Source organism: Aethalodelphis obliquidens, unplaced genomic scaffold, assembly GCF_003676395.1.
Source record: "Aethalodelphis obliquidens isolate GAN/ISIS:26980383/991018 unplaced genomic scaffold, ASM367639v1 scaffold39, whole genome shotgun sequence".
Classification (NCBI taxonomy): Eukaryota; Metazoa; Chordata; class Mammalia; order Artiodactyla; family Delphinidae; genus Aethalodelphis; species Aethalodelphis obliquidens.
In genome coordinates, this window is record NW_020837983.1 from 3,522,826 (window position 1) to 3,534,885 (window position 12,060).

General features: G+C 31.6%; 1 protein-coding gene across 4 annotated transcripts in view; it reads right to left on the bottom strand.

The window, feature by feature from the left end:
* TRIQK (triple QxxK/R motif containing) overlaps positions 1 to 12,060 on the bottom strand; it is a 98,988-nt gene that overhangs the window by 8,934 nt on the left and 77,994 nt on the right. For all 4 annotated transcript variants that reach the window (XM_027131388.1, XM_027131390.1, XM_027131387.1 and 1 more), the window contains one exon: positions 4,800 to 4,885. In XM_027131388.1, the coding sequence (XP_026987189.1) occupies positions 4,800 to 4,885 (86 nt within the window). The remainder of the gene's footprint in view (positions 1 to 4,799; positions 4,886 to 12,060) is intronic.

Below are 12,060 nucleotides of genomic sequence, written 5' to 3' on the forward strand. Positions count from 1 at the left end.
CATTATTTCTTGCTTCAATACATTTATTATTAGCTATAGCATTTGGACACAGATTCTTTTTTAAATTATCATTCCTTTTCTAATAGGAAGAAACTATTATAACCAGTTTCTACATTATGTCTCTGTAAACATCCTTATTAAATATTATTTTTTAAAACTCATTTTTAAATTCTAAATTCTATAGTTTACAATGTGGCAGAACAAAACTAAGTACTCTTGGCTCATAAAGCATGATATGATATAATTAACACAACTATGAAGGATGGTCCTGGATACTTCATTTGGTGATTTGATATGGATTATATTAATCAATTATGCTGAAATAATAGCCAAAAAATTAACATATATACAATGGCAAAAATCATATTATTTTTCAAAAAGTCTATAAACTTATATATATATACACACACACACACACACACACACACACACACACATACCATGAAGGAATTGTCTCAATATTAACATATCATTTGGCTAAACAGAAAGAAGAATAAATAGTGCTAGTACAGTATCCTAAGGGGCTTAAATATTCCCTTGTAATTCTCACTTGCATATCACACCCCTTCCTGACATTATTTTATGGAGAAGCAATTTATTTGCACTTACACAAATGTAGTTTACATTTCAAAAGAATGCAAAATTAATAATTCAACATATGCCACCTAATAAACTTTAAAAGCATTAAAATAAATTCGGTTTATAATCAACATGTAATTTTTACCTGGATATTGAAATTACAAATGGACATTTTATACAGATTTTTAGCTTTATAATTAGATTTTTTTAGATTTGCAAACTATAAAAATAAATATTAATAAAATACATGGGGTTGAAAGACAGTGTCAACTATTTTTGTAAGATTTGATTTCTCAATCTACTCTATCAATATAATGTCAAATTAAAGTGAATTTTCTCTGCTGCAGTTGGAATACTTTGGCATCTCAAAAGGGCATGGCAGCATCAGACAGGTTTCATTTATTTTCTTGTATCCACAGCTGTGCTCCCAGACCCATCTGGTTACACAGCTACTAATTTTAAGAGGATGTAATAAACAAGTGACACACAACTGCAAACTCCATCTGTCCTGTACAGTGGACAAAAAACTGTTCAACAGCAGTCACCATTCCCATAAGCTTAACACAAGACTAAAGTTTTTACTCTTGATTAGAGTCTGTGATTCTCATCTCATTGATAATCACCTCTAATTGCTGTTTTTCAACTCCTTCTTATCCTTTCAAACAGCTCTGTATCATCTTCATTGTACATTTTCAGAATATCCAGAGGCATGAAAAAGGGGTTTAAGGGTAGGAAGCAGAGAACATTCATAGAATACAACTTCAGAAGATCCATTAATTCAATTAAGTCTATTCAACATACTATGGTGTAGGGGGTGAGGCTTCCGAAGTATTGGACGAGGAGGTACAGCAAATCATTTGTTTCAGAATGTCCCTATTCTGCTAAGGAGATAAGTATTGTGGGGACTGCATACTTGGAGGGTTAAAACTATGGTAAAATTTGAAAATACTGCTTTCAGAATTCTGGTCACACTAACCATAACTTAGAGACCTACAGGCATTTATGACTCTCCCCACCCTTGGCCATTTTTAGTTTTAGATCAGGAATAACAAAGAGAACAAAAATAATGCTTCCAGCTGGCTCAACCCAAGGGGTTGTTAGCAGGATCTGGTTGCCATTTGAATATTTTATTTATGTAACAGATAAATCAAATTTCTGATCCTTATTTTTTATTATAATTACTTGTTTCAAATAAACTACTTAATAAACAAATATAGATTATCTTTTTCCTTCTAAATACTAGGAAACACAGGTTATTTGCATTCTAAAAAAATTTTCCCTGATGTTGCAACTCTTGAAAAATAATCTTCAAATTGAACAGCAACCAAATAGCAAATATTAGTTGTGCAAATAATTTTTAGGTGGTACTCATTACTGGGTCATAAATTATGACATTTTGTTTATATTGGTAAAAGACACAAACTAAAAATAGCTTCTCAATAGAAATAATTCCACATTTTGAAGAAGTGATATTCATATCTTATTCTGAATCATTACTGTTCCCTGAAATTTTCTATCACTAAACATACATTTATAAAAAAGCACTAGAAGCCCCTGAGGGTAAGTACCCTATTGTGTAATTTTTATATCTCTAATCCATGATTTCTCAATCATGTGATTTCTTGTAGAAATTCCTCCAAGATAATTGTGTCTTATTCATCTTTTTTTCCACAGGTTCTACAACATTGTAATGCTCATAGCAATTTCTAAATAAATGAAGGATTGAGTCAGATTTATATAATTTATGTACAAGGTATATTAAAATTATGTAATGTTTTGAAAACTTTACAGCAATAATATCCATAATACTATCTTCACAGCAAAACTGAAAACATTTTGTAATATGTAGTATAGTAACACAAAGCAGACTTAGTTGAGTAGGGGATCTTTAGGCCAATGACAAACATCCAAGGACAGTCTTATTTATGCAAACCAGTAATAGCTAATTCAAAGAAATATTTATGTTAAGTGTATTATTTAACTCTTCTGACTATACTGTGAGGTAAATGGCATAAAATCCATTTTACAAATGTGCCAGTTTAGACTCAGCTAGATCATTGTAACAGTAAGAGGAGTCATGTGATTCTAGGCCTCTTTCGTGTTCAGTTTTATCATTGCTGTTATTTTCCTATTCCTTGCAGCTGTTCATATTTTCTGTAGATTTAAATTATTTTAAAAGCATAGCAATGATTCATTCTAAAAAGTAAGTAGTAAAGTGATAAAATATTATAACATTATGGCCATCCTGTATTAACTAGATAAGAGTCAAACATGTTTGATGTTCATTAATCCTTAGTTGCTTCTCTGACATTATCAACATGGATAAAATCACTCACTGGGGAAATTAAATAGCATTAAATGGCAATTGCTGAAAGAAATTTCGTTATTTAAAATACTATGCTAAAATGACAAGGCAATCAAAGTTTGACAGGGCAAACTAATTAGTATGCCAGATTTGAAATGTAAAACACCTCCATGGTTCTGATTCTAAAAAGTTTCCTATTATTTTAATGGGTTCATTACATAAATTTTCAAGCAAAGTAAACAGTGTTTAAAGATAAGGTTTTTGTTTTTCACAGGTTTACAAATCAAAATGATATGCTAGTTTATTAAAAAGGAGCTGTTTTTGATGTCAGAAACTTTTCTGTACATACTTTAAATCATCAATGAAACCTAAGAACAATTTTTTTCTCATAAAAGATAAACAAATTCTATATTGTTTTTAAAAAGACATTAGATTGCACTATAAGGTAGACTTATACTAGGAATATGGTTATTTCCTCAAGTTAAAACCATAGCAAAATGATAAGAGCAAATGAAATAGAGGATATATACAGGAAAGTGGTATACATCAATAAATGCATGGCTGCACTATTTTTCAAATTCTAATTTGCAGCTGCTCATTATACTGTGCCACAAGTGGATTGTGCTACCCCAATATTCTTCTAACAAGACAAAAACAAAGCCCTGTATTGTGAAAGATAAAAATAAGTGACATATTGCTTTCCTGGAAAATGACAGACAGTGCTCTCATTACAAGAGACAATCATCAGGTAACTAACTGCAAAATAAGAAACTAACCACTGGTTTTAGAAAGTTTGTGTCATGGAAATAATTTTAAAGATGAATGAAATTTCACATGAAATTAGAAGAAAACTTCAAAAGATTAATCATCTCTCTTTCAAACAAAAAGGCAATTCATTTTTTTTTTTTCTTTTTCTTCCGTTAAAAACTGACACACAGCACTAACTGAGGAGATTGTGCTGTGAAAACATACCGCAGCACACAGCAATGCTTGATCAAAATCAGTATCAGGAGTAAAAAGAAGGCAGTGTTTCGTGATCATAATAGCAAATTCTGGAAGACAACCAAATATATCATCTGGCAGTTCAACAGCTGTTACAGCTTGGTAGTAATACCTTGGCATTTGCTATAAGCTATAACTTAGAAAAATTGATTTTTCATCTGCCAGATAAAACCCAAAATCTCCTTTTAACATTTTAATATTTAAATAAAATATAGGTACTAGTCACTTTACTTTTGCACATTTGACAGTAGAGCTGTCAAATTAATTTTTCTATTTATAGTTTAATTTTACTCTAAACACTTGGCAGAGTTGACATGGGTAATAATGTAAATGTAATTTTGTTGAACTTCATTGTGCTAGCACATTGGATTAGCATCTGCTAACATCATTCTCAGTTGCTTTTATCCCTCTTAAGCAGTTAAAACACTGGTTTTCTAAAAGAACAAGTTTGGAAACATCATTAGAATTTCATCATAGGGAGTACTGACAACAAAAATAATACACGTGTAAAATTACATATATTAATGATCTAAGTATATACAATTATAATTAAAAGTTAAACAACCATAAAATGAAACTTATTGCAAGTGAGAAAAGTTTTTGATCCAGGCCACGTATATCGCTGAAGTGTTTGAACAATAAATACAGTAGCTAGAGAAAAAGTAAATTGCAACTTTAAGTGTAACTGTCTCTCTTAAGTGACATTAGGTCTTATTCTAAGACCTAATAAAATCTTAGAATGGGAAGGATGTTTCTCATTAAGTAAATTCTCTTTAAAAGCCTTTAATCCTGGCATTTGACTTAGATTTTGAAATGTCATAAAACATTTAGAATTCAACATTTATGCAATCCAGTTTTAGAAAATGAGATGGCATGCAATATATCACATTTTAAAGTTATCAAATACAGGTACCTTTATGCCTATTGCTGTTTTCTTTGCTTCTGCTTTTAATTTGGTTGCTCGTAAAATAGGTTTGGTTTTTTTATAATCCTGTTTACCTAGAAAGAGATAATTTCAGACAATGAGCTATAATTTAAGTTTAACGGCCATCTGAAATGTCAAAGAACCTTTAAATAGAGTAAAACTGGGAGACAAAGTTGCAAAGTAATTCCCAGTTATGGAAACCATAAACTGGTCACCCTAAGGTCAATTTTTCCTTCTCTCTTACTTTTTCAGGAAGAAGATTTGACAGACATCTTTCATTTGGTGTGAGGTGAATATCAACAAAGATAAAAAATTCTTTTAGAGAATAAGATGTTTAAAGCAAAGAGAGTAAACCTTAGAAGCATTTGGAGACAAATGTGGAAATAAATGAAATTACATAAGATCCCTTTAAACAGATAAGATTAACTCTGTCTTCATAATTGAAGAATAACAGTTCATTAGAAATTTATTTTATTATCGATATATTAAGTATTCAATAATCAATCTGAGAAGTATCTTCAAAGTAAGAAACTAAAGACTGATCTGTAAATAACTTTCAGTTGCTGAATTCTTTAGAAAAAAGTATTTAACTTTTGTTTGCTCTCTGTGGAGGACAGAATAAATATGGCTAGATAAATGATGAAGGATAGCTATATTTAGACATTAGTTTCAATGTTCTTTACCACATTTAACAACCAAAAATGAACAAAACTGAGTTAGTGTCACCAAATTTGCTTTTTTGTGTGTGTGTATACCACCTGGTGACCCCACTAATGGGTAACAAAAGAGCTATTACACACCCTGTGAGGAAAACAGATTTAACAATAACAACAACAAAAGCATTGACTAGAATAATATACTCTTTTTGTTAACCAACCTGTTAGCTAAGAATTGGGTCCAATTAGTCTCAAATATAATCATATGTCATTCTGAGTGGGAGTTAACATTTGACCATATAATCTCTTCAACTATTTTATATTCTTCTATTTGGCCTTGTTGTTTCCATTTTATTCCCTTTCCTTTCAAAGATCAATTACTTTCCAAAACTTACCCCTGTAGTCTATCAAAATAATACAACTGCTAACTTTAATTTCCACATCTTCCTCACACTGAAGTAAATCTGAAAGCAGTTTATCTAAAGTATACCATCAAAATTTAATGTGCAATATATTTTTTAATGTGTTTGCTAATGATTCAAAAGTACCTTTAAAATTCTATATAGATTTTTAGAGTTAGAAATGCCAGGGAGAAGTGAGACAAATGAATGGGAGGATGAAGAAATGCTATATCTGTGTTCATTAGACACATAAAAGTATTTATTTGGCTGAAGAGCTTTTTTTTTTAAGAAGTGTGTATGCTATTTCCTTAACTGCAATGGTATAGCAGTCATTCTGGATCTATGAGCATGCAGCACCTTAATAAATATTATTTGATGATGGGGTTTAATGATCCAGAAATGAGCCAATTGTAAAAATGTATATCAAATGATCTAAATTTAAATTATGGAATGAACAAATACAGAAAAATATTACTCTGACCCATTTTAAATTAGCAACATTTAATTTTGCTGAAAAAATCTTGACAAGTGTTCACTCTGATTTCACATGTCAACAGTCAAACTATTCATGTCATTATTCCTGCTGAGATATAAACAGTTCAGAGCAATGAAACTGGTGACACATCAAATGTCTCCACTCAGGGTTACAAAGCAAGTTTCTAATGAGAACCTAAAAAGAAATTTCAATATTATAGATTTGAAGCCAAGAAGTCATTTCTTATGTTATATATGCCCTATAATAAACTCTGGGTGCAACAGGGACAAAATAAACAAAAAAAGAGATTATCTTAACCAATCTGCTTTTTGTAGACATATGCAATATTCTGGATGATGTGTCTGTCATAAAGCAGATTCAAATATGCTTAAAAGAGTCAATGTTAAAGTGAGATTTTATCATTCTACTTCACTTGCCATTGGTTAAATAATGTGTTCTATTTCAATTCAAGTCCTATAATCTCTTAAAGAATAATACTTCTAAATTTATATTAAAGTTGATATGAACATTTGAAGCAGTATTTATAATAAAAAGACAGTTTTAAAAATTATTACACACCTCATACTTCTCCAAAAAGTGCATCTGTCATTAATGTAGCATTCTCCTTGCTGACTGTGATATCCAAAAGTATATATTGCAAAACGTGGTTTCAGTCTACTAAGTGAAAACGTTTACAGGGGCATTTGTTAAGTTCTTTATAACTAAAACCAGATCTCTCCATTATACCCAAAAAGATATTTAACATTTTAATTTTTTATGGCTTCATGAAAAATACCTATGCGCACATGATTGTAAAAAAAAATATAAAATAAGAAGCTCCTGCCTTCTGAGTACTTACACCCAGGAAAAAACACATTTATGTAATCTAGATTTCATATGCAGACAGCTTTTTAAATACAATTGGATCTGATTTTGGTTATATCAATAATACGATAACAAAAGTGGCAATTTAGCAATTGCTCATTACATTTTATATGAGAGAAATTCGAGCCTAAAAAGCCAATATGGGACCTCAATCATCTCGTTTCTCTCTTCTCAATTACACCATTCATCACAGTTCTGTATTTTAATTTCCTATGACATAGTTTAAGTAACAAAAGCTTTCTCCCCCATCTCCACACTTTCTGATGGACTGATTTATGCTTCCTCCCTCCAATATGATCCTATTATATTATTTCATTATATTTTATTTTTTACTTATCATACAGTGAATATAACATTTTTTTTCCTTTTGGTATACAGTTCTATGAATTTTAATGCTTATGTATAGATCATGTAATTACTACTATAATCAGGATATAGAAAAGTTATATTATTTCAAAAAACTCCCTGGCACTAACTTTCTAAACTCACCCTCCTTCCTACCATAATGCCTGGCAACCACTGATATATTGTCCATTTCTATAGCTTTGTCTTTTCAATAATGCAGCAAAAATGTGACAAGGGCTTCTTTTATTCAGCTTAAGGCCTTTAAATTTCACCCAAGTTGTATGTATCAGCATTTTATTCTTCTCTATTGCTGGTTAGTATTCCATTATAGGAACGTACCAGAACTTGTTTATCCATTCACTCATTGAAGTACATTTGGGTTATGTCCAGTGTTTGGCAAGTATGACAAGAGCTACTATAAACACAGGTATGCAGGTTTTTATGTGAACATAAGTTTTCATTTATCTAGGGTAAGATTGCTGAGTCTTATGGTAAGTATATATTTAACTTTGTAAGAAATTGTCAAACCATTTTTCAGAGTGTTTGCATTCTCACCAGCAATGAATAAGAGTTCTGATAGCTTTGCATCATCACTAGCACTTGGTATTATTGTATCTAGGTTATCTAATTTTTTAGTGTACAATTAATTGTTCATAGTATTCTCTTATAATCCATGTTATATGTGTAAGGTTGATAGTAGTTACACTGTTTTGTTACTGGTATTAGTAATTTGTTCTTTTTTTTTCCTTAGTCTTAACTACAGGTTTTTTCAATTTCATTGATCTTTCTAAATAACAAATTTTGGGTTTTGTCGATTTTTTTCTACCATTTTTCTGTTTTGTATTTTGTTTATTTTCATTCTAATCTTTCTTATTTCCTTCCCTCAGATAGCTTTGAGTTTAGTTTGCACATTTTTTTCTAATTTTTTAGATAGAAATTTAAGTTATTGATTTGAAACCTTTCTTCTTTATTAATATAGTCATTAACAAGTATAAATCTCCATCTAAGTACTGCTTTATCATCATTTCATAAGTCAGCAAGGAGAAGAAGAAAGTTATACACAAAAACACTTGTAGATATATTTACCTATGCAGTTACTTTTACTGGTGTTAACTTATTTTTTCTGTTTGTGGATTCTAGTAACTGCCTTATGCACTTTCATTTTAGCCTGGAGGACTTTTAGTGTTTCTTATAGGGCAGGTGTACTACTGACAAATTTTCTGGTTTTGTTTATCCAAGAACATCTTGATTTCTCACTTTTTTGAAGGACAGTTGTGCTAGATGTAGAATTTTTGGTTGACACTCTTTTGCTTTCATCACATCATATATAATGAATTACTTATTACTTTCTGCTTTCAAGATTTACTCTTTATGTTTGACTTTCAGCAGTTTGACTATGATGTGGCCAGGTGTGGATCTCTGAGTTTATCCTTCTCAAAATTTTGTGAGGTTCTTGGATATACAAATTAAAGTTTTTCATCACATTTCAAGAAGGTTTTTGTCTTTTGAATATTCTTTTTGACGCTCTCTCTTCCTCTTCTCATTCTGGAACTATTATTATGCATAGGCTGGTATGCTAGATAGAGTCCTATAGGTACCTATGGCTCTGTTCATTTTTTGTCATATCTCATTCATTATTTTTTATTCATGTTCCTCAGACTGGATAATCTCAATTAACCTCTCTTCATGTTCCCTGTTTCTCCTATAAGTTCAAATCTACTGCGAAGCCCCTCTAGTGAAATTTTTATATTGGTTATTATATTTTTTTCAAGTCCAGAATTTCTATTTTTTATATACATAATTTACATTTATATAATAATATTTTCTATTTGTTGGTACATCATTCTCATACTTTAATTCTTTAGACATGGTTTTCTTTATATTTTGAACATATTTTAAATGGCTGATTTAAAGTCTTTGTCTAGTAAGTCCAAGGTCTGAACTTGTCTAGAGATGCTTTCTATTCTTTTTCTGTGTATGGACCATAATTTGCTGATTTTTTTGTGTGTTTCATAATTTTTGTAGAGAACAGTTTTCTACAAAATGTTATGTAGCAACAGTTAAATAATGTAATGTGGCAACTCGGCCAAACAGATCTCCCCTAGGATTTGTTGTTGCTGCTCTTTGTTCTTCTTTTGTTGGTGTTACTGTTTGTTTGTTTAGTGACTTTTATGGTCTAATTCTATAGAGTCTGTATTCTTTGTTATATGGAGTCACTTAGCTTAATGTTCATCTAATAACTGGACAGGTATTTTCTTAACTGTCTTTTACCAATATATCTTCCAGGTTTGTTGAACAGGTGTTCCATACTTTGACAGGACTTTATAGTTCTGCATTAGCCTTCACTTCCTGCCAGCTTCCTCAAGGTCAGCAAAGAGTGAGACCTTATGGCCTTTCCAGGTCTTTACTGGACATGGCATAGTCCTGCACAGGTTCATGACTTTCTAGATTCCCAAGAATCTATGTCAGGGATTTAAAAAGACACTATGAACATCTCATTGCCCAGTTTTAAAAACAATTTTAGGTCAGCCTTATGCTAGCCCCAACTAGTAATGCTGCCTCAGGTAGTCGTGATGTTAAATGCTTGCCACTGATTGTTTCTGCCAAATGCCATCAGGAAAGGACTCTTCACACAGAATGAGCTCTAAGTCAGGTCAAATAAAGACAACTTCTGAGAATGGGGATTTTCAGTAAGCTCCCAGACATGTCAAATAGTGATAGTTCTCAGAGGATGGGATTTGGGGTAGCTCCAAACACATTTGACCTCTCCAGTGACTGCAGGCTGCTGTTTTTCATGACTACTATTGTTGCAAAGCTGAGGAGGGGAAGATTGGATTAAGGCAAGTTGAACAAAACAAAGCTTGATGTTCTTACTCAGAGTTAGCTGTTTTTCTCAAATAAACACTCTTTGCACTGTTTTAAATTTTTTGAAAATTTGTAGATTTCTGAAAAATTTGATTTTGACAATTTTTTGTCATTGTTCTTGCTTTTATAGAAGAGCAGACTTTTGAGGTCCTTACTTTCCATTCAAGAAGTGCTTCTCTTCCATCCTTTTACCTTTAATCTCATTATATTTGAAGTGAATTTCTTATCTACAGCCTATATTTACATCAGTTTATAAAATTTCAACCTGAAAATCCTCTGTCCTTTTATTGGTATGTTTAAACATATACATTTAATGAAACTATTAATGTATTTTTATTTAGGTCTACCATTTTATCTTTGTTTTCTTTTTGTTTCCTTTGATTTGTTTCTGTTTCACTTTTCATGCCTTTTTAAGTTATTTGAACATTTTTTAATATTTTGTTTAAACCATTTATTGTATTTTGATATATCTCTTAGAATAATGTTTCAATAGTTTCCCAAGAGATTACAAAATATACATTTAACTTTTAAGAGTCTAATTCAAATCATATTTTATTCAATTTCCTTTTTTTTTTTTTTTTTTTTGTGGTACACGGGCCTCTCACTGCTGTGGCCTCTCCCATTGCTGAGCACAGGCTCTGGATGCGCAGGCTCAGCGGCCATGGCTCATGGGCCCAGCCGCTCCACAGCATGTGGGATCTTCCCGGACCGGGGCACTAATCCGTGTCCCCTGCATCGGCAGGTGGATTCTCAACCACTGCACCACCAGGGAAGCCCCAATTTCCTATTTTTAAAGATATTCTACATTTAAAAAAAATTTAACATGCACAATCCAATACATTTCACATTCTAATATAATGGAAACAAGCAGTACATTGCTTTGCAGTGCTAGTTTAACTAGTTGTTGTTTATCTCTTTTGACTTTGCTGTACTTATATTTGATCTTCTTGGACATGTGTCATAGGTTAGGAAAGTTGTTTCTATACAGTTGACTTTTAATAATTCAGGACTTTAAATGTCCACAGACAAAGAATTATACAAGTGAATATACTATTGTAGCACAGATGCATTTTCCTTAAAAATGCTAGACAAGACACCGGTGTTCCTATTTGATGCATGTTCTTATTATAGCTTAACTGTTTTGCAATAAAAAGTGAGAGGCACATGCATAGTTAGAAGGACTATTATACTTTGGTTACTGAAACTTTATATTCATGATAAAAACTGCAGGTTGTCCTTAGATAATACCTGTGTTTTAGTTCTGGAATAAAATTTCTAACTACTCTTCTCTAGAGTTTTGTGTTCAGTTTAGTTGAAGAGTATGCTTAAATTGCTAGATCTGTACTATTAAAAAGTTACATTAATATTGTAACTATTTATTTGTATTAATAGAATTCTCTTGATACTGTAAAACCAAAACAAAGTACAGGAACAAAACAAAGTTCAGGTTGATAAATGATGACAAATGTCACTCTTTTTTTTTTTTTTTTTTTGTGGTACGCGGGCCTCTCACTGTTGTGGCCTCTCCCGCTGTGGAGCACAGGATCCAGACGCACAGGCTCAGTGGCCATGGCTCATGGGCCCAGCCATTCCACGGCATGTGGCATCTTCCTGGACCGGAG